The sequence below is a fragment of the Lonchura striata genome, chromosome 8, assembly GCF_046129695.1.
Source record: "Lonchura striata isolate bLonStr1 chromosome 8, bLonStr1.mat, whole genome shotgun sequence".
In the NCBI taxonomy this organism is placed as follows: domain Eukaryota; kingdom Metazoa; phylum Chordata; class Aves; order Passeriformes; family Estrildidae; genus Lonchura; species Lonchura striata.
Genome location: NC_134610.1, coordinates 17,084,813 through 17,109,565, shown reverse-complemented (window position 1 = coordinate 17,109,565; position 24,753 = coordinate 17,084,813). Strand labels below are relative to the sequence as shown.

Here is a 24,753-nt window from a genome sequence, read left to right as displayed (position 1 = left end):
AAAAACTGTAATATGTCTCCTTACTTAAGAGAATCACTTAATCACTGAGTTTATAAAATTACTGTGTTTATTAGATGGTATCCTGATGAGAATTTATTTTTGGGGGGAATTTAGGAAGAGCTAGGAAGTTTGCCAGAAGAAACTTAGGCAAATGCAAGATGTTTCTGGAGTGAATTACTGCATCAGTTCCACTAACAGACACAGAAAGTTACCAAAATTGAGCTCATGGTAATTTCACAGCTTGCCCTGAAGGTTCTTCTTAAAGCAACTAATGGCTATTTATTACAGAAGATCGAGCACAAAATGCAAGCTGCCATCTTACATCCTGTGGAAACTAAGTGCAGGATCATTATATCACTAACTTTCTCTAGTGTCTCCTGAGTATTTGTTTAAAGTCATCAGCAAAAGCTGTATAAATCAACAAGAAAGTTGCCTTAAAAAGGATGGACAATCATCCTACTTACATTTACTCTTGTGCATCCGTATGCATGATCACACACTTCTTAGTAAATATTATTTTTTTCCTTACTCTTACAATGACACTTTGCGATGTCGCCCTGATTCTTAAGATTTTCTAAAGCCTTCTGAGTTTACATTCTGTTAGAAAACTTTCCCACACATTTTCTATAAACAACATATTGTTTTGCATTCCTTCATGGGGGTGGAGGAAATTGATATACTGGTGGTTTGTCCAATGTCTTTGGAGAGGTGGCCCATTCACTCTCCAATCCACTGTCACCTTTGGAAAAGTATAAAGTTGGAGTCAGAAAAATAAACCTTCTTCTTTTTTACGTTGCCATCGTAGTGGCTCTTGTTGTGCTTTCTCGTGTCCTATAGCGACATTGCTACAATTAAGGTTTCTATTTAATATCCTCATCAGATGAAATTATATCTTGCCTTTTAGGTCTAGAATCTTCCCCAGGGAAGCAACCAGATTTAGATCTCTTAAAACTTTATATGGCAATGATTGGAAAAAACCTTCTTCCTTGAAATCAAGTTAACATTTATTATATATAAGCAGCCCAATCTTTCCAGATCAGCTATATAACTGCTCTTTGCCTTCTGTCCTATGCCTCAGAGCACACAAATCCTCTTGCAATCCTGACCTTCCCTGTGCTATGGCTGTTTCTTCACTCCCCACTTCCCAAGGTGATAGGAGAGCTCAGCAGAACTCTGAAACAGAGTGACAGCAGAAGGGACCAGGATTTGACTACGGCTGATTTCTGGAACAAGAGGTAACTGAAAAATATTTGCAAAATTTGGCTATCAATTTCATAACCCAACCCTTTGTTTATGCAAATAAGGAAGGGGCAATAAGAAATTATCTTTCATTATGATGACCTGCACAATAATAGACCTTGTAAGGTCTTCTGTAAAAGCAAGGGGAAAAAAAAAGTTATGCCAACATTTTACTTTAGAACCATTCTGCAAACATTTCTCACTAGCATTATCCTGATCTTCCCAAAAGGGATTTTTTGAAAGAACAAGGTACAGCTTTTGTGACAACTCTCCAACAGTGTTATCTTGAAATGTTTGCCTCATTTTTCAACTCCTCAAACTCACCTATGAAATATGAAGCAGCAGCTGAACTCTAGCTAATGCATACGCTGTTTCACCAATCCACTAAATTTTAAATAAATAGGTCCTGGATAGTCAACAGTACTCAAAAATAGTCCTACCACATTCCTGGCACTGCTGGAGCCTCAGAACAACCCTGTGCAAAGATGCTCAAGCTCAGTCTGAGGAATTGCACAGGACACCTAAAGCTGCACTGGAAATAACACACCATGCCAGATACCCAGGATATCCAGCACAGCTTCCAACACCTCAGTGAGTTCCCTTGAATAGCTCTGTCCAGCCCCGAGTTGTGAAAGGTAGCCAGACTTCAAATTTGAGCAGGTATATTTCTGAATTCATAAGAGGAGCTACTCTCATGCAAAAAGTACCATTTTTACAGGGTAGCTTTTCAGAGCAGGATCACGCTGTTAAGCTGTGGGTACAAAGCACATGCAATACCAAACAGGCAGATGCTATTGAAGGCTCAAAATGCAAAGTAAAGCATTACCATTTTTATCCATGGAATGGGGCTCAGACTGCTTCTTTCCAATATCAGCAAAGGATCTTACAATTGGGATCCTGTTGCTCAGCTTCTTCTGGTTCTGATGGTGATGCTGTTTCAGTAACGCCTCATGCACTCTGTGACGAACATCCTCGCTGAGCTGCCCAGAGCCCACCTGCTGGTCCAGAATCATATCTGAAAATATACACACAAACATAATAAAAGAGGGGGAAAAGGAAACAATTTATCTCTTAAATTGCAATAATAATAGTGATTAGTACCCTACAAGATTACGAATGAAATGCACCAGTTCCTTTAATGCAGCAGAATTAAAAGGAAGTTTAATCTAGAAGCATTTCACTTTCAGCATGGAGAGAGACAGGGGAAGGGCAGGGACAAAAGGATGCTATGAATATTAAAAAATCCTCAAAAAAATACTTTGTTCACAAATTAAGGTCACCTGTACAATGACTGAAGCCAGTTCTTAAGCACTCTTACATATAACATATTTTAATCCAGGCTTATGATGTGTATAAAATGTCTTTTTTTTCCCAAATAATCCCTATTCTATTTCCTACAAAGGACTGGCTGTGAGAGGAAACTTTTTTTTTATTCCCTTTGTACTTAGCACATGAGGTCAGTCTTTCTTTCTTGTAGCTATACAATACCTTTGGTGTAATGCAAAGAAAATTCAGGTAAGACAATACAGAAAAATTGCTGCATTATTTGTCGCTACCAAATAGAATCTATTTCTGCTGCCAGATGTATATGTTACTGCAAGAGGATAATTTCAAGGAGGTGAGAGTGAAAATGATCCCCCTACTAAGAAATTAAAACCATTTTTGCAGTGCACTAGCAGAAAATAGTTTTATGTATTCCTATGCAACACTATTTTTACATACCCAGCCATTCTTCTAGGAAGGTGACACAGCCCAGTGAGGTGCTTTTACACCAAAGCACTCAGAATGGACAAAAACCAGAAGGAGCTGGAAGCCACTTTGCTGCAAGAAAGTTATGAGCTTGGTGCCATTACTGACACTTTGTGGGGCAAGTTCCACAACTGGAGTGTGCCTATGGATGGCTAGAGCTGTTCATAAGGGACAGGAAAGGAAGGGGAGGCTGAGGGATCATCCTCGACATCCCCACAGGGACTGTACATGAGGAACTGCCTCTGAAGAACAGCCAGAAGCAGAGGTGGATTAATTCATCCTGCTCCACCTACAGGACACATCATGCAGGCAAGCTCCAGGCTGAGAGGACTGGGATTGTTAAACCTGGAAAAGAGAAGGTTTTGGGGTGACCTAATTGCAGCCTTCCAATACTTAAAGGGAACCTAGAGGAAAGACAGGGGAAGATTGTTTACAAGAGCACGCAGTAACAGGGCAAGGGGTAATGGATTTAAATTGAGAGTAATTTAAAATTATAAGGAAAAAATTCTTTACTGTGAGGGTGCTGAGGCACTGGAACAGGTTACTCAGGGAAACTGTGGATGCCACATCCCTGGAGGTGTTGCAGGCAAGGTTGGATGCGGCTCTGACCAACCTGGTCTACTTAAAGGTGTCCTTGCCTACAGTAGGGGGATCAGAACTAGATAATCTTTATGGTTCCTTTCTAGCCCACACTACTTTATGATTTCATTATTCTATGACATTAATTATGTGTTTCAAATGGGAAAGAATCGTTGACAATTTTGTGGGATTTTTAAAAAAATATTATTTGGGGAAATACTGCTACCAACAGTAATGATGCTTAACAGAAAAATTAAGGGAAAAAATGCTGTTATATATGCTTTGATACAGAATTTAAGTACACACTGCCCTTGTATATCAATTGGAAGAAACTGTACTGAACAAAAATAGTGATACAATAAGCTGAGTCCAAAACTCCTTGTACTGAAAATCCAGACAGCTCATGATTCTGTGCTGGAATCAGATTCATATCTGCCAGTAAACTCAGTGGAAAAGCAAGCAGAGCAGGAAAAATAAAAAGCAGATGCATCATCAGTAGAGACATTATTTGTCATATCTTTGATAACAGCCAGGAGCAACAGGAGATGATAAAATGCATTAAATCACTATGCTGGTTAAAAGCAGAGTTTAATTGCTAACAGTCACCTATGCACTGAATATACACTCAAAATACACAAGTTTTTCTGACACTCTCAATATCAACATAACAAGCCAATGTATTATACACCTGCTTGAGAGCTGAACAAGAAGAAACCTGCATGTTTCACTTGTGATGGAGAGGCTACCAGCAAGTCTACCTTGACATCTACAGCGACATGCCCACAGACGGACAAGGATGGGGTCCAGGTAAATGCAGCTGCCAACAGATGTGACCGTGAGCTACGTATCCAGAGCTTTGCAATGAAAAATCAGGCACAGGCTTTCAGTATTGCCTGGTTCCCCCCCAGCAACGACCTGTGCAGTATCAGCCACAGGGCTGACCAAACAGCTCATACCAAGGAGTAATGTTGCCCCATATTGTGCCCAAACTAGTAAACTCTGTCTTCAGGGTGCTTCACCCGAGCCTGAAGGGAACTTTTATCTCCAGGGTTAATCCAAACACCTTCAGGTCAGTTATCTCTGAACTCCCAGTCTAGACAGAGACTTTTTTTAATCACTCTAGACCCTAATGAAAGAGAGACAGAGAGAGAGAGGGGGAGGGAAGCATAGCAGCAAGGTACATAACAGAAAGCCAAAAGAGAAGGTAACACAAGTTTGAGGAAAGTCTTCGGTAGAATATTTTAAGCAGACGAGAATTTGCAACACATGATAAATGGAAACCAATCTTCTGCTCAAGAAAAATAATTATTTTCCTCCTCTAATCTAATGCCTATTAAGACACACCTCTGCCCTAAGGATATGACTATCTTGCCTTTAGACACCCTTAGTACATGAATCCAAAGGAAGAGCTAAAAAAATGGTTTCCTCTAGGACACATAAAATTAGAGTTGTGGTCAAACCCTTGTTTACAGATAAGTGCTACTTGTATAGTGTCATTCCTGGAATAACAGTATATTTCACATGAAATATTAAAATATATTAACTGCTGAGGATGATGTCAATATTTAAGTTTATCCATTTAGGAGAGAAAATGACAGGAAAATCAAATCCCTATCCTCTTCCCCTAGGATGCACTGCTAGACTTATTAACAGCCATAGAAGCCACAGAGTTGTTGCCAGTGTGGTGACTAACAGTTTTTATTTCCCGCCAGAAAGAAGAAAGTGGCTTACCTAGAGTTTTTTGGGTTTTTACAATGACTTCCCTTTTACTGTAGCACTGCTACTATGTGTAATAAGAGAAGATGCATTCAGTTTTGGAAAGAGTGAAGATGTGCTTTCTTGCCTTGGTATTTCCTTCCAGCTGTCATTCTTTTAACATAGACCCAGTTGCAGTAGCAACTGTAGGAGCTTAAATACAGTCAAATTTCTGACAGATTGCTGTATTTTGACCCCATTTTTCAATCCCTGCACAGATATGAGCTGGAATAAAAAGACTGTGTCCATCCACCTCTATCATGGGATTCCTTTTCAATTTCTTCACAAGCTTCTCAAAATATTTTTAAAAGCCCAGGCCCCTGCAATATCAGTAACACCCTTAATTGCAAAGATTGTCTTGAAAACAAGAGCAGCATGGTTAATTTCCAAGAGGAAAAGGCCAAAAGGAGCATTTAAAACATTTAATTTTCAAAATAGACTGTAATCACTTAATCCTGTAAGTAGAAGAGCCTTCATATCAGTTGAAGCTGTACATATTTTCAAAGCCCTGGTCTTCACTATTCTATCTAGAACAGGCAGCCATTTTTTCACACTCCATATGAAAAAAAAAAACTAGTAAAGAATCTTTGTTTTAAAGAATTTTCCTCTTGAATGTCCTTTTAAATTCTGCACAGCCCACTTCTAGCCAGAGACACAGTTTACCATTCCATTTTTCAAGAATACTTCACTACCATATGAAGCTTTCAGAAGGATATGGAACTGTAGAATATCCAGTAGCACAGTGTTACCCATTCTGTTAAATACTCACACTGTAACATTTCTGCTGACATCCAGACAGTAGAAGTAGGATAAAGTAAGATGCTTCTTCAGTAAGGAATCTTAGTTGATACTGGAACCATGAAATAATTTTTTCAAGCTGTTAAAAACAGATACTCTCCCTGATCCCATAATTTAAAAGAATTCAAAGAAACTTGGGTTTTCATATAATTTTAAGAATGTTTTCTCCATTCAGACTCAGTTACAATACATCATCTGTATAAAATTAATTTTGTGAGTAAATGTGAGCAATGTGGGTACTTTAACAAGCTACTACAGTAACTGAGCTATAGCTCATCACCCCCTGTATACAATTTACCCAGGCTGTGAATTGCAGCCATGGGGTGCAGACAATTTGTATCTGTTCAAATGCAGCATGGCTCATGTGTGGCCCAGCAAAGAAAATTCCATCTGTCCCACCTCTAGAGCCGGCAAGGATGCAAAAGCAGGCTGGCTGCCTCCACTCTCTCTGGAGGGGTCTGTTACACGCTGCAGCTTCGTAGAGAGACACGTGGCCAGACCCATGTGGAGTCCCCACAGGTCCAGGCAAAAGGACAATAAGGAGGCTCTCAAGTGTGGCAACAGCTCGCTCCCCACTGCACCAGGTTTGCAGTGTGCTCATCACCTCATGTGCAATAACACACAGAATGTTCAGGTGAAATATAGAATAAATTTGTAGAAAACATACTGCATTTGTATCAAAATACCTGTGAAGTCCAAAAAGAAATTACTGAGCTCATATTCTCCTGATGTAGGTTGGCACTGACAGTTTACAGCAGAAACTGAATTCAGTATACACCAGCAAGGGTGTTGGTATTCAGACTTCCAAATTTTATAACTGTACAGTTGCAGGACAAAATAAGATATTAATGACAAAATATAAAAAACACAGGCTTCTGTGTGCATCACAATTGCGGTGATAGCTGCAAAACTTAATTTAAAAGCCAAAGTTCTTCTGGCTTGTGGTCATTGCCCTTAAAGACAGGGAAGAAAAAAACCAAGCAACCCTAATGCATTGCATTATGGAAGACAATCAGGTGGAGCACTGTCCTTTATCTTCATGAGTCTCTAAAGAGGAACCCACATATATCCTTCCCTAGAGAGTCAGGCAGGAGGAGCAATACAAACAGTTAGGATTCCTGGGCTGCACTTGTGAACCAAGACTCACTTACATCATTTACAGGGTGATTATAAACAAGCTAGCTAATCTGGCATTTACAGCAGCTCATCCAAGAGGGCGGAGCACTCCAGTGCTTCAAGACACAGATTCTGTTTCCAGTTTTACCTGAAATTATTTGGTTCAAATATTCAGTTAACATGCTTGAAAAGAATAGAAAGAATGAAAAATGTCTGCTTTTTAAAATAAAGTACAGTATATCATTTTAGTGAGGAACAAGAGCAAGCATTTCACAAAACCATAAATTGCAGAGACAAGGCCAAAATTCCCAGCTTGCAATTCAGAACTGCAGGCACAGTGGATGCCTCATAAAAAATAAATTTTTCAAACTGAGATTAGCTTCTGCAATCTAAAAAGATTCCTACAGTTGTGTTAACATGGGAAAACAAAAAACAACCACAGAAAAAGACAGTGCTACTTAGAAGTTGGTACGATATCTACAATTTACCCACAGACAAAGGAACAAAACCTGACAGTTTCTCTGCAGAGGTTATTACCACATGCTAAGGTGAAAATAAATCAAACAAATGCAGACACCTTGGTAAGCAAGAGGGTGAAAGCTGAACAAAAGACAGGTGTAGGGTCAAACAGAGAAGCAGATTACTCACAGGCAATCCTACCCTTTATTACAGTGTTCGTAATAAAAGTTAAATGTACCATAAAAGAACTGTCAGAAACATAACACAGTGTGAGAGCTGCAGATGAAACAAAAGACTCCACTGACATAAAATATCAGCTTGAGCCAGTAAAATATGTGGTTATTATGGAATAATATAGTTTAAAGCAAACAAAGGTAAAAGAAGACTTGTTCAGATTGAAAGCTTAACATGATATTAACGAAATCAATAAAATTGTACACTTGGAATGTAATGCCCTGAGTTGCTGAGCACAGAGCCTGGTGACCTCAATCACAAGATTAAGCTGTTACACAGATTGAAAATTCAATCGTGAGGAACATACAAAAGACTGCTCAGGAAAAATGTCAGATCTTGGGATTGGAAAGGAAGGGTCAATTTAAAATTTAATTTTAAAAAGAAAACATTATTATAATTAAACCATTTAAAATAAATGGGAATATTTCAAATACGTGCAAGTCGCCAAAGCTCCACTGTGCAACAGAGGCCACAGTTTATTTGACAAGGTTTACAGAAAACTACAAGAATATGCAAGTTCTGTGGCTCATGCTGTAAAGAAAGTATTGCCATTAAAGGCTGGACTGAATAGTTTTTGAACCAAACAACAGAAAATGGCATCATATGTTAAATAGAGGAACCTTTTGAGTTCATTCAGTGGTTATAATCAAAAAACCAGATGGTAATCTGAGAATCTACATGGTTTCAAAGGAACTAAATGAAAATATCAAAAGAGAACATTTTCATCTGCCAACTTGAACAACACAGTGAAGCTGCTCTCTAATGGTACCGCCAGATTCTGGCAAATACATCCTCAAGAGACAAGTTCCAAAATAAACTGTTTTGATTACATAGATTTTTCAGACTTCCTTTTAGCATATGTTCTATACAGAAGTGATCGATAAAATATTACTACATAATATTCAAAGGAATTCCTTGTGCATGGAGTGCTAACTTACTGATACAGAAGTCAATGCAAAGACATATAAAAAAAAAAAGTCACACATTAGAAATAGTAATAACTCCCCTAAAATATGTGTAATAAAAATTGCATTTTTAAACAGGATAAAGTTCAGCTGAGGAAATGAGCTCTTTTCAAGAGAAGCAAAATCCATCTTACAAAAATTAAAAACAATTTGAGAAATTCAGGAACAAAAATGCTGTTCTGATGTACAATGACAGTGTTGGGAATTCACCTCAGAATTCTGTATTATAACAAGATGCTGTCTGTGAATTCAGCATCATAGGTATGAATAAGCTCTTTTGCAACAAAGAAATTGTGTGCCTGTCCAAAGAAATACACAATCTTGTAGATGAAGTAATTTTTAAATACGACAGTTGGAATGAAAAAGACCTAAGAGAGAATGGATGTGCTGGAATAGAGGATGATTTTAAAATCCTCACCACATAAACAGTACCAAAATATTTTTATGCAGAACTGTCAATGTTTCTAGGGATAAAATACAAAATACATAGTTCTGGAAACCATGCAAACATTACAAAGGTGGTTTTCATCTGTACATTTTACCACAAGCCCATTAATGTTCTAAAATACAGACTTAATAATAGAAATTCTCAGGGACTAAGTGCTAAGAGTTTAATGCCTTAGTGAGTGTTTATAGATTAAAAGCCTTGACTAAAACAAATAGGAATTCTTAGTCTCAATTTAGCAATAAAATTTAAGTGCATCTCTTTCAGGATATGAAGACTGGCATTGCACTAACAGCAATGTAATTCGATATTGGAATATAGCCCAGATAGCAAGACATTACCAATAAATACACAGCACACATTTCTCGCTAACAAAGGCAAATAAGAGGATGTACACAAATAATATATTTTTTCTCAAAAGATTATGCATTATAGCAATGCAGCAAAATTATCAAAAGATTGCCTTAAAAAAATCAAAAGCTTAAACTATGAATCAGAAGCACAAGAATTAAATTTAATTCAGGAGTACCCCTTAAAACTGTAGGGCGTAACCTACACAAACTCTCCTACAGACGTTAAACAGCATTGCTACAGCACAAGTAATATTAACAGAGAAAAGCAATTGGAGTATCTACTTTATTTCTTGAGTCTTGAGCTACTTTTTTTCTTGATAGGAAAAAATATATCTCTTCAAAGAAACCTGACATAACGTGAGTAATTTGCACAATGATTCATTTGCCTAAAGCACCTGCTACAACGCTTTCTAAAAAAAAAAAAGAATTTATTGCTTATTGACTCTGCAGAGGAGGAAAAACATAATTTCTCAAAGACCAAGCACAACCCATGCAGACCTTGTCATGTGTCAGGTCACCTCACCAGAAAGGGACACCTACCACTTCAAGCAAATTCACCCCTTTCAAATGAAACAACAAATTCAAATTCTTTCAAATGAAACAACAAATAAAATGCATCCAAATCTGCCACAACAACACATACCTTTTAAATGAAACTGGTACATGCCATTTAATGAAAGGCATCCTAAAGCCTCTTCTCAGAATAGGTTTTCCTAATCAACAAACCAGGATAAGTCACAACTAGGGCTGACTTATAATAGCATGAGGGTAAGTCTCCAAATTCTCCATTGAAGAACAACTTGCATCTCTGGTGAGTTTCAACATTAGAATTACAAATGTGGAAATCCTTGGCCACCTTAACTGAAACAAAATCACTAAAAGTAAGGATTGAGATTATGAACAGTAATTAATTCAGGCCTCATTATATTGGAAAATATACAATATCTTCCAAAAGGGGGGGTTGGAAAGGATATTCACTGAAGTTGAGGTTTTTTGCATTCATCCTTACTTTTTTTACCTACTAAAAAAACAATTCTGGAAGGGCTTTCTTAGCTGACTACAGACAAAGTTGAGTGATTTCTGGATTAAGAATACAAAGGTCAAGATTGAAAAACCCAGTGTACCATTTAAGCAAAAAAGTAATAGAAGAACATCAAGTAGCTGACCAAAGTACTTCTTAATTTTTCATAAACATATAATAAATCAACGTACTGATAGACACATTTGTTCTTTCAAATGAGCTGCTTTTTATTCTTCATGTTTATATTTTATCTTTATCAAGACAAATTTTGAAGGTCTAATTCAGACTATGAATCATGGAAGAATCAGATCTCGGCACAGAGTAGAAACCCACACAACTTTCTGCAGATTTGTATTAATAATATCTCGCATCAGTTTGACATAAACAATTTGGGAAAAATAAATACAAAAAACAGCTACCAGTATCTGAGCCAATTTTAATTCCACTGTTAAATATAGCCCACCAAACAATAGCGCCCCTCCAATTTAAATAAGTAAATTTAATTTTATATGGGACTTACACAGATTTATACATCATTCACAAAGTCATTTTCTTGATAATCTTGAGTGTTAGAAAATTTTATTGCTTTCTCTTTTGTATCTTTCCTAAACTAGTTACAGTCTTTAAGGGAAACACCAGGAAAGCAGGAAATGGCATTTAGTCTCAATCTCACTTATACTTTTGGGAGAGAAGACTCATCCATTATGTTTTGTCTTGCTCACACAAACTGTAGAATTGGAACTGCCAAATAAACTTCTATTGGAAAAAAATGCACTCAACTTTATCTTGAGAAGTTTATGTACCTAAAATTTCTTTTTAAAACTTACACTGTATCATTACTCCTGATTTCATTCTCAACTCAGAGACATGTCTGTTTTCATGTAACTTAATTGCAATAAATACTTCCCTATATTTTGTTGGTTTTTTTTTTAATCTAGATTGCCTGCAATTAGCATAGCAGTAGATTAAGTTTGTGACAGCACACGCCTTGCTCACGTGAAGCAGCATAGCAGGAGCAGAGAACATGGCAGCTCTAATTAAACATAACCAAACTACTCTCTTTCTTCCATTTTCATTTTCTTCTTTATTCAAAACCTGATTCTTAAAGCGGCAGATTCCACATTAAAAATATAAATAGAATATTTACTAACTGTGCCAGACATGAGTTTCTTTTCCAGAACATTGAGAAAAACATTCCCTAGGAATTTCTAAACTGAACTGATTATTATGAAATAACTTTCTTGGTATGCATTTAGTTTTTATTAAATAATTTTCATAACCAATACATGAAACATTGATACATACCTGCAATTTCTTCTATGGAGTTAGCTCTCATGTCCAAAAGAACTGTGCCATTCAGGATGCAGCTCCTCAGCTCAAACAAGCTATGAAGTGACAGTGTGGCCACATAGGGTTTGCTCCACCTCTCTCCACCATCCTCTACATCTTCTTCAAACTTCAACCACCTAAACAAACAATCAGTTTTATAACTCCATTGTGCATAAGACATGAAAAATTAATTATTTCTACGGATGCTGAAAGTAAAGACAAAGAGGTTAAACATGTCTTTAGATTTCACCTTATTCTTCCTTTTTAGGAAACATGAGAAACTTCATTGCCTACTTCGTTCCATATAATGCTGTATTATATCATTTTTGAGGTTAAGTTCTGACCACAGAGATGAAGAGAGAAATATATTAAGCAATTATCTTTGTACTTTACAAGAACTTTGACTAATTCTTTGGCATACAATGATATTTCTGTGATAGAATAAAAAGTTGTATGAAAAGGACTCTAGAGAAATTACAGTAATGTAAAAGGATATATGAAACTGTCATGAAAGGATCAAGTCCTTCATTACCATCCAGCCAGATGAACTTGCTTGAGACTAAATTCTCTATTGATAAATATTGCACTTAAAATGTTAAAAGAATATTAAACAAACAAACATCTGAGAAGTCACACAGGGATGTTGCTGTGTGGAGCCCTGCACCCCACCAGCTTAGCAGGGTTTGAACAGCTGCAGGCAGAGCACACACCTGTACTGCTCGACTCTACTGCACTCAGATGTTTTATATGACATGGCAGCAGAGAAATTGGGCGGAGCCTCACACCTGGACAGCATCTTCACACATTTCCAGACAGCAGGGAAATGTAAAGATTTAAGACCTCTATGGCTGAGGAATTTCCAGTTTTACCAAGCCTCACAGCCCAGCAAAGCAGCTATCACTGTTGTCCTCTTCTGTTCCTGGGCCACATGTCTAACTCTGCTCCTATTGTAAAATATACAAGTGCACCCACATTTTAGACACTTTCCTCCTTTCAGTCCTTGTGTACCAAGTTCTTCGCTTTTTGCTGGCATCCTGCAAGCAGCCACCACTTCAATGACCCACTCATCATCAGCATAGCTTCTTCTTTCCTGATGTATTCCATTTCTTGGAACTGTCCCAGCTGCCTTCAAATCATTCTCTCATTATTTATAGAGACAGTTTGCCTCAACTCCCTGGGTCATTCAAAATCTCCAGTCTCCTATGTCCAGCCCTCTCCTCCTCTTTGTATCTAAACATTTTTCCTCCATTTCCTCTGTGAGGAAGCTGGCCAAGTTCTGTACTTTGTCTTTGCCCATGAGAACTCTTTCCTCTTCATCAAACCCACTCTCTTTGCTGCATTCTCTTTTCTCTTCCCAGCCCATCTCGTTCACCTTTGCATTCCTCCAGAGAAGCAGCAAGGAGGACACAGCACAAAAAATTTGCTTCCACAAAGCTGAACCATGAAATTAAATTTGCATATGCAAATTAGATTTTCCAAATAAATTTTCAAAACCAGGTCCAAAAGGACATCAAACACAATTTAGCACACTACTCTCCATCAAATTAAAAGTGATGCTTTTAATGGGAGGCCTACAACAACTCAGGGAAGAAGCATGTGAGAAGAAAAAAAATTCCTAATTTTTTTTCATTTTGCAGTTACACTTGAACTTCCTAAGAAGAGGCTGCTCCTATCTTGCTAATGGCACTCTTGTTTCCAAGCTGAAAAATGTGCAGTACCTATTTGTATCCACAGGATCACAAATACAGTGCATTTATTGTCCTGTTTAACCCATCGCCCAAGACTCTGCATAATACCTACATTTTTCTCTTCTCATACTTCCATTTTTGTGCATGTTTCTAATCTCTTCAGGAGATTTAGAAGATATTTATTCTTGAGTATTCTTAATTATTTCTGTTATTATGTATTAGTGTTACTATATATCTTATTATTTCTATGCTTAGCTTGTTATATCTTTTATGCTGATTAAAAAAAAACATTTAAATTCATGCTCCATGTATTCTAAAAACAATGGCCAGCATAGAGTTTGACAAAATATAATCAGAAATTTCATACTGTCATTACCTTTTGTTCATGTAAGTCAGTCTTCAACAATGCTTATCTGATTATGCTGCTGCAGTCTGTCCTCAGTATTTCCTAATTTAAATCTATTGACCAGTTGTAAACAGATTTTAAAAAAGCAATAAAAGACAAGCATGTTCTTAAAAGTCTGAGACAGGTGACTGGACAGAGGCAGGCTTATTATCAGAGCTTACAACATACTAGGGACACAGAGAAGTCTAAATCATGAAAATAGCTTTAATTAGAGTTTACAGTGTCAGACATTAAAGCTTATATATTGGTGCATAAAAATCCATAGGAAACTATTGCTATTGCTCAAATAATTATACTTGCCATTGTGATCATCTGGGTTTCCATTAATTGGAATATTATATTGTATGGGTTGCACCCCATTTCCTGCTGTTGCTGCAGCTTAGGTATTTAAACACATTATCATACTTTGTTACTCAATGAGCCAACAGGCCAGGATATGGAATTAAATCATGTCCAACTGAGAGCATTCTATGTTTGCAATAAATTTCTATTTTGATTTTAATAAGCATATCATAAGTTTACTAATTTCATCAAGGGAACATCACCATACTGTTTATTACCTTTTGTCTTTTCAGAAATATTCCTGTTATTTCAGATAAACTTTATTTAACATATCAAATAAGAAACAGTAGCAGTAAACATAAATCAACTCTAATCTTATGCAGAGTCTTTCAATTCTTAATGTTCAGTAGTTTTAAAAATCATACTATTTGATCAATCATCTGAATTCGTGAGCAAGTCTCCATGACAGAAATGGCTTTGAAATACAAACTCAGGCACAGATCCCAATTTGCCAATTTTGTACTCCTTTTAGTTTCCCAAAGACAAATTTAAATATATTTACTTTTGCAGTTTTACCCCTTAAATTGGTATGATTGACAGATAAAATCCTTTTGTAGTTTCTTGGGAAACACCATCAGCCCCTACTGAACTCATGTCACACACATCCCATGTGACTGGGACATATCTGGAGCTAGCTCTGCTATGTCTGACTGCATGGAAGAGCACTTTCATCCTTACAGCTTTCTTTTACTGTTAAAGACTGGCATAGGTCTATTGATAACACAGTTTAGTTCCTCTGATAAAACGCTTGCTAGGAAAAAAACATGCCAGCAAGAGGTGCAGCAAAGCATGTTACTATAGGAAAAATATTACTCAGGCTAGTGTGTGTACACACACCTCAAGCATATGTCCCAGCTTCTAAAGCCATCTTCATCACTTTCTCAGGCATCAATAAAAGAGTGCATATGCTTCATTTTAGACACAGCTACCATATTTTCTGCACAATATGAAGTGGGTGACTGTATTTTATCTATTTTGTAGTGTGGTATGTCTGCAGCAGAGAGATGGGTATGTATTCACAACCTTCTCAACAGTTACTGGTTTTAATGTAATCTTTCAAATTGTACATATTTCCACATGAGCTTTTGCTTGCCCACATCAATTTGAAAACCAACCAAAGAACACAAGCATGTCGGGAACAAAGCAGCAGTGAGAAACTTATGTTTCTTGTGACCCAGTTTCTTTGGAAAAAAGTTTAGATCCAGGGAAAATTCATTACACTTCATAACTTTCCCCAAACCATCAATTTTCTAGTCACTATTAACAATTTATTTTCTAAACTATGGACCCAAGTTTATTTTCTTAACTGTGCATTAAAATTTAAACTTAAGCACTTTCCTCCTGGTTTCAAGATTCTTTCTGTTTTCTCCTTACTAAATATTTTTTCTGCTTCATAAAGAATAGTGATATTCTCTAGATATTTTTGGTTAATGCTAGCAGATAAATGAGTCCCAAAAGTCTGGGTAAAACTTGCTACAAATCAGGCACCACTTTCCAGCCATCACACATGAACTGCTTTCCCAACAGCTGCACCTTGCAGCGACACTATTTGGGTGTATAAAATAAATCCAGCTGTTACACTTCAGCACATTTCTCCACAAACTTACCAGAATTTTTTTTTCAGAACAGAAACTGTGTATCATCTCCATAGAGAATGCATGACTGTACAGTTGGGCCACATACAAAATCTGTTCTAAGAATGACTATTGATTTTAAAAGGTATGTGTTTCTTCTGGCTTTAAATCAATTGATGGAGGAAAAAAATAATTTTAGCCGTATATCAACATAACCAAGCTATTCACTCAATTCTGCTTACTAACTAATTCCATGGATGGGACAGTCTAAATCAGATTCTGGAACAGAAAAGTCCAGTGCACTTTCAATCAAAATGAAAATACCAAGATATAGATGCACTTCATCAGAGTCAACCCAGCACTTCAGTCCAGGTCCAGCAAATGCAGAGCTTGGTGAAATGAATGCATAACCACTTCGTGCTATCACTCTCATTAAATGTAATTAATCTCTACCTGAAACTACATCCAAAGCCAAACAGTAAGATTTATAAATATTTACAAGTTACATTTTGCACACAGACGAAAAACATACAATAAGCCTGGAACAGCAACAAATTCAGGTTGTATCTTCCCCACACCATGCTTTTAGTCAAATCAATAATTCTGAAGTCCTGAATCAATCACAGGCATTTAAAGTGACCCACTGTATTAGTTTCGAAGCACATGATCTTGCATATTAAACACCATCCCATTTCTATTACTCTACTCAAAGCCACTTGGTTCTTTGTGTATGATACCTTTATCTAGAGAAGTACCTCTATTTCTAGAGTAATACTTTCTCATTTCTTATTATCACCAAGTTTCCTTATTATAATCCCATTTTAAATTCAATAATAAATCTATTTACTAAGCCTAATTCTTCAGAAGCTAGCTGTCACTACCTTTCACACTAATAGTATAATCTCTCAGCATGGCCTGCTGCACCTCTTCAAATAGTTCCTGACCTACTAATACAATTTTTACACTAGAATGCAGTTTAAGTAATACATTCCCAGTGCTGTACCATATCAAATGCTTTACTTAGAAAAATTTAGATCCACTGTTTTTTCTTTGTCAGAAAAACAAAAATCAATTATCTGATTAAAAAGCATTATTAATTTAGTCTAACATGACACACCACTGTACAGCATTTTAACCAATTTTTCACTTATCTCCAAGTCTATAATTTTTCTTTCCTTCTTTCCAATGTATGACTCTGAAATTGGACTATAAGGGCTCTGTTTGCCCCAACCACTTTTATCCTTTCTTTAACAATATTGCAGTGTTTGGATCAGTACAGCACACCTGACAGACTCACAGAGAGACAGGAGCTGCCCTACCCATTAAATACATGATCTTTCGCCTTTCTGGGATGGAAATTGTTGCACCCTCTTATTTGCACAGAGAAGCACTTTGAGTCTTATCTCCATTTTGAATTTGGCCATTTGCTTGCCATCTCCTCCTTTCTAACCAGTCATCCCATGTCAAATGCAGTCTGAAATTAGGGGATCCAAACTGAAAAATACCATTTATCTCAGCCAGTTCTTTCCACGCAGCAGCCCCACTCTTCCTTTCTTTCCATCTTACTACTAAAGCTAAAGAAAATTTTACTATTAGCTATTATGTCATTCTTGTATTTTCTGAGCTCCAAAAATGCAGTTTTCTTGGCTGTTTTCCTCCTGCCTTTTTTCAACAATCTTGTTTCTATTAAACATTTTTAATTCTTCATTTCACAAACAATTGAGAAGGGTGTACATATAGACACATCACTTTAAACAAATTTATTTCACCAACTCTTTTTGAATTCTATCTTCATCAGAACCACTTGCTGACAGAAATTTTTAAAATTTTTAGAAACATAAATCATTGATAATTCGCAAAGGGATTTTTTTTTTAAGTTGAACTAAAATTGCTATTTCCCTGCTTAAAAATAACACAGTGATTTTTACTTTTTAATTTCAACAGAAGTTAATACCCCTCCTAGAGAGGTTCTATGTATTCCTAATCAGTATGAGAACATTGCAGGTGATTACCTTGATTAGATTTTCTCTCTCTGCATATTAATAGGATTATTTAGGAACACTACTGCCTTCCTTTTGCAGCACAATCCCCATATGAGAATTTTCTACACATAAAAATCTATATTTAGCATCTGTCTATGCTGCCTATGAACAGGTAATGGAGTGGAAGGTCATAGAAAAATTTTTGGCCCTCTGGGAAAGCAGAAATTTGCAGTAAAATTAGAAAGAAAACTACCAGCCATGTTCATGTCAGACAACGCAAATACACAGTTACCCACAAAATTCTTCCAGAAATTTTGCAATTTATATTCTACCAAATATATATTATTACACAGACTTTTGGGCACCATCGAGGAACACTGTCAACACCTGGCATGGAAAGGAAGAACTAAGGTTTCAAGATGAAAAATAAAGCAAAGATTGCTGTAAAATGTAAATTATTAATGAAACTAAGCAAATTATATTCCATTTAAGTGCTCAAGGAAAAAAAAATACACAATTAAAATAAAAGTTCTATACCATTTTTTTTACACCAGAAATACAATCTAAAAATCTTTCCCACTAATTTTGCAGAAATAAAATAATCCAACACTGAATACTCATTCTCAAAAGAAACTGTTCATGGAGACTTAGAATATGCAAAAGTTCTATTGCTCCAAAAGTAATCTCATTCCTTGCTTTAATCTTTTTATAATGGATCCCTTATCAGTTATTTCAGGATTGAAACAAAATATGAAGTTAGACTCTTTGAATTAGAAAATAATAATTGACCCACTGATTTTTAATTCACATATATGGTATATTTACATTATTTTTTTCCATTGGTGTTCACTCTGACCTATATTCATAAATCCTAATGAAAATATTTGGCTCTGGGAAATGACGAATGCTGTTGTAATACTAGCAGACTAAGGATTAAAATTCTGGTTTTATTTAAGCTTTATATCCAAAATCTGTCCCTGAGCTTGCTACAGCTTTGAAATCATTCCTCAATAGACCAGCAACCAATACCTACAGATGATTTTTAAGTTATAAAAATGCTCACCTTGCTGTCTCCCTCCACTCTGCATCCTCTCCTTCACGCCAACAGATCTCATCAAGCTCAGTGAAGAGATCATGAGGAATGTGTTCCTCATCATCATCCTCTGTTCCAAGAATAAACTGCACCCTTTGTGATGGGGTATCTGGAGAAAAATAAAAATATCAAGTCCAAAACACCAGTTTTTTTGCCCTGAGAAAACAAATTTTATGAGATTATCCAGATGTTTTCATACATATCACTTACTGCCACACAAAAAAATTACAGTTCTGCTGTAAGAACATTCAATGACATCCAAACACATCCAGATTGAGATCTCTGTCAAGTCCACTTTTCAAAAAACTCCTCCAAAGATGTAATCTGATGTATAGAAACAGGGTGTATTGGAAGCTGGAATGGTATCTCCCAGGAAAAAAAAAAAAAAAAAAAAAAAAAAAAAGACACAGAGAAAGTAGCACAGATAAAGCTGAATAAAGCTGATAAAAGTCTTTTACTCCAATATTAGGAAAATCTACTTTACCACTTCATAAGTCTACATTTGCAGATCTAGCTCAGGTCACAAAGACAGAATACTAACTGTGAAATCTTTGCTGTAGGAGAAATAAACCAAATGAAACCTGCCTAATGTGAATATACAATTGCAGACTTAACCCTTGCCCCTTTATTAACTCTTTCTACTTGGTTAGGCAACTTGAGACACACAACTTCTTAATCTGTCCAGCTTCCTCATTTTATTCTTCCTGTCTTCCCTTTCAATACTATTACTGATTAATTTTCTTCATAACCTTTCAGTGCAGATAGCTAAATATATTTTTGAAGACATACTATTGTTTTTTTCACTCAAAAAATTCACAGAATTCACAGAGCATCTTAAAGTACATGTATATTCAATGTTCATAGCTCAAGTGCTGTATTAAAAAAACCCTATATCCTATTTGCTTATTTAAATGCAAATCTCAAATGAACAAACTCTGATGAAGCGCAGTCTCTCTAGCAATACATAGCTGCTTTTTCTGCTAATGTATTTTAGATTTTTGAAAGGAACTGGAAATCCTTTGTGAGAGCCGAGAGAGGCCAGGCTGCCAGTCAACTGAAAAACTGATTATCCAGAAGAACAGCTCAGTGATTCCTTGAACATTGTCTAAATGAAGTTCAGCTCTATAACATATTTGTAAGACAAGCTATGGTATTCCATCTAACAGCAAAGAGCATCACTGCACAGGGTCCTAAAGCTCTTTGAATACTGGAAAAAAAATGAGATTATAGCACCCAATGAATGCTAATTAAAGAGAAAACACAGCTCTGATCCAAACAAATGAAATGGGCCACTGATACAGAAAATTAAATTCAGCAACAGAGATACATTTTAATAGTTGTACTAAACTTGCTATAGCAATGAAACACAAATAACACATGACAGTTTTCCCCTGAAGTCTATTTGCTTTAAGAGAGTGTAAAGATGTAGTGCAGTAAAGCCTGTTTACCCCTTCACAAAACAAGGAAATTAAACCTAAGGAGAAATACAGGAGAAGGAAGAGATATTTGGACTCAGGTACCACAAAGAACCAGAGGATGGAACTGCAGGAGGCACAACTAAAGAAATTACTTCTGGTGAATCACTGAAGAACAGCAAGAAACTCCTCCACTTTACCCTTCCTTTGCTTTCTCTTCTCTCTCACTGTTCAGGCCTCTTTTTTCTTTAAAAACATTCTACTTTTCTCTTTCAATCTGAGACGAGAAAGTATATTCTAGTTAAGAAGTGTGCAATTTCTTAAAACTAATTTCCAGAAGGACAAAATTCAGTGAGAGATGAACTTACAAAGGATTAGTGCATATGACTACTAACAGAACATGGAATACAAGCTACTTTGGTAGAGAGCCGGACTGCAGCTAGAATCTGAGAATAAGCATTGCCAGGAACATCCTGTACTCTTGATGAAATCAGCACTAGAACTGATTTACAGCAACTGCTACGGTTAAGTAACAAATGAGCAGCATCGCCCAGCAGAGCTGCAGCTCTGTGACAGTTCTGATCCTCATGCAAATACAGGCTTTCAGCGTGGGAAGAAAAACAGAGGATCAGACACCTCCTGAAGTCAGGTGAGCAGTAACAAGGAATCACCTCCCTGCAGTAATCTGCTCTTACTGGGTCTTCTGTGTAACAAAGCTACTTGACTGACAGCAGTGAATCAGAATCTTTCAGGTTGAAAAGGCATCTAACATCATCGGGACCAAGCACTGCCAAGTCCACCACCAAACCACACCCCTAAGCACCACATTTATAGAAATGACGAAATATGCACTAAATTATCTTCTTCCTTGTTAACTAAGCAGTAAAAATAGCAGCTAGATTCTTTCTTTCCTGCTGTGATTTCTATCGATATTTGAAACCTGTAAGTCACAGCTTCATTTTCAGAAAACCAGCTGAAACTGAAAAAAAATTATCATTTGCTTTATGATACAATAATTTTATTTCAAGGACAAAACCCTAAAAGATGTAAACAACAGGAAAAGTATAATAAAAACAACAGATCCGTTGGTTCCACTTATAAAACTGAATTAACAGGACTATTCATGAGCAATGCCAGATAGATTTGGCTCATATTCATAGGATTAAAAAAAATATGTCATTAATATGTTATATAGAAAATTAGTAGTAAGTGATTCAAAATGAGTATGGAAGAATACTTCAATTGCTGACTGTCAAACTGTGATAACTTAATCCTCAATGCAGAAGCATAATATTTGCAAACTAGGACACAATGTTTTCTGCAGTCTAGGCAAACAAAAATTGGCTTGAATATTATTTTTGTCTATCCCTACTTCAAGTAGCACAGACAGCATAAAAAAAAAGAATCCTTTATACTATTATTGCTATTTTTAAAAGGTAATGAGAACATTCTAGATTACTCTTTAAAAAAAATTAACGACCGAGACTAATCAGTTACAGTAGTATTTCTATCACTGTAATTGTTTTATATCAGAGTTACCAGAAGCAACATGAATTTCAAATTTCACAATAAGCGGCTGATGATTCTCCCAAGTAACTTGTTCATCACCAATTCAGGAAATCCTCCACGACCAACTAGAACAGGGTAGAAAGCCTAGTGCACAACAGGAACTGGAGTACCATCAGCAAGCACTCCTATTTGGCTAATGAGCAGTGTCAATCAGGAAAATTGAAGCAGCTTTGTGATTGCTGTGGCTCCACCAGCCCCTCTGTTTTATCCCTGGGTTTCTCTGGCTTGTGCTCATTTCATATGTGCAGCACTTGCATCCAAACTACCTCTGACACCTCAAATTCATTGCATGCATGCAAATTGTGAGTATTCCACATTTAAAAATCTGGCTAATTCCACTGGTCTAATAAAAGGGTAACAATTAAGACCTGGCAGCTCAGCTATTGTTGTATACACAAATTCAAAGTGGAACGCAGTGCTGCAGAAAGGGAGTGACCCAGAAGAAACTTGGTATATTGATCTATGTTATGACACCTTGTACAAGCATCAACATTCCTAAAACAAATGCAAGATGTGGGCACAGACATACCAAAAGAGCATATTTGAAAGCCAGAATTTCTAATAACCTAATTCCCAGAGGGAAACAAAGAGCTGCTCCCTGGAACAGTGTTGATTGCAGGCAGTGGCAAACAGCATCCCACAACACCATCCCACCTTGCAAAACACAAGTAGAAAGGAATCAGAACTGGCATTTCCCCCATTTAGAACATCCCCAACTGCAACCACAACTCTGGGTCAGGGCTGCTCCCTCTTGCCTAAGGGAACAAGGTAAAATCAAGACTTGGTCTGGGGTAACAAAGGAGGATCACTCTCAGTCCCTTCATGTAAATTCAGCCCAGCAAACATTCTGTTCCACTACACCAGCCAGAGCAACCCATATCTCAGTGAGTGCCCGAGTTCCACTGGCACAAACCTCCCTGCCATCATGCAGAACTGCACACAATCCACCAGGTGATATCACAAACAGAAACACAGCCTTCTGTACATATAAAATGTATCTCAATTCTGTCCTCCATTCTTAATAAACTCTACAAAGAGTGCAAAAATGTATATCTAGTAACACTCCCTGTATTTCTCAGCCTGTCAAGCCTGGTAGAATTAGTAGGCAAATACTTCTTACTGGGGTCAGCAGATGAACAAGTAAGAGATCACTTTTTCCACATTAGAAAAATGCTAACTATTAAAATAAAACTTTCATTACAGAAGTTCACATAAAATAGTAAGCAACATACACAAGATTTAATCCATGCTTTGTGCTCTTGTACATCCACATTAAAATAATATTACATATGCAAACTATTTTATTTATTACTCACTGCACAGGACCGACAGCAGACTGGGAGTTAAAAAGTGTAACACAGTTTACATTAATAACAATCCCTCACAAGCCAAGGGGAAATGGTATGGAAAATTCACAAGAGCAAAGAAAAGAAAGGCTCATTTCAGACACAAACATTCATCATCCTCCTGCTTGTACTCACCACAGAAATGGGGGATGGGGACTCTCCCCTAACCTCCTTCTTTTGCAGATTGGACCCCACCCTTAGCTCAGCAATCAGTACAGGTAAGGATCATAAATTTAATTTTATTAATTAGAAAACTTAGTAAAAGTTTGAACTAAATTTGCACGACTAAAGCTCACATAAAACAGCAAATGCAAACAGCCATACAGAACACTTCTGAAAGTCTCTTCACAGACCTTAGAAATCACGTGTTGGGTTGGGAGAAAGTATTCCTTTGGGAGAAAGTATTCCTTTGGTTATTCTCTGGCATAAAAGTATTCCTTTGGTTATTCTCTGGCATTTTACCCCTGCAGGTACAATCTGCTTCAGGGAACTATCCCAGCACTTTCTTGATATTAATTCTTTTCATCAACCCAGGGCTATGGAAAGTAATCATATCTCTTGGATCTGACAATATGGACAATTCCAAAGCTTTAATTATCTTCTTTTTGCTAGATTCTTAAAACTGCAGTTATGATACTTTATTTTAATCCAGATTTGCAGCAATCTGTGCCACAGCTGCCCAGAGATTCAAATTTCTGAGTTCATTGTTCATCATACAAGCCTATAGTTAACAGTAGGTGAATTCTCTTAACAGCCATACTCTTTACAAATAATTAAATTTACCCCATTAATAACCCTTCAGCACTTCAGTTTAGATACCAAATATATCCAGATGAGTCTTTTAGATTTACTTTCTTCAGGTCCTTCTACTAACCAAAAGAAGCCCCATTTTGCAACTCAATATTTTTGCCTGCATTGCCTTCAGAGTTTTGCCTGAGCTGTGTGTGCAGCCCTGTCAGGTTCACCTCCAGGGCTCCTCCGCTTGCCTTGCCACATCCAATATCATAAATTACAAATTTAAGCCTCTTTAAAACTAGGGATTACTAAATCCAGATTTCTTAAAAGAACAAACCAAACCTTCCACAAGCTTCAATAGTGTCTACTTGTAAAGGACACACATGAGCCTGTAATCAAACCCCAGCTCTCACAGCTTTAACCCTCAGTAAAACCTGTCCTTAAAGACACCCTGTTGATAGCCAAAGTGTTCTTATTCCACAATTTTAAAACAGCTACTTAAGTATCTTTAACTCATGGGTACCAAAGAGCTGTTTCATTGGTTACAGGCAAACAACTGAC

At 36.7% G+C, this 24,753-nt stretch overlaps 1 protein-coding gene across 13 annotated transcripts in view; it reads right to left on the bottom strand.

The window, feature by feature from the left end:
- Positions 1-24,753, bottom strand: part of SLC4A10 (solute carrier family 4 member 10) — a 185,536-nt gene that overhangs the window by 53,184 nt on the left and 107,599 nt on the right. For all 13 annotated transcript variants that reach the window (XM_031505429.2, XM_031505427.2, XM_031505428.2 and 10 more), the window contains 3 exons: positions 19,098-19,236; positions 12,019-12,179; positions 2,066-2,254 (listed from right to left, as the gene is read on the bottom strand). In XM_031505429.2, the coding sequence (XP_031361289.1) occupies positions 2,066-2,254; positions 12,019-12,179; positions 19,098-19,236 (489 nt within the window). The remainder of the gene's footprint in view (positions 1-2,065; positions 2,255-12,018; positions 12,180-19,097; positions 19,237-24,753) is intronic.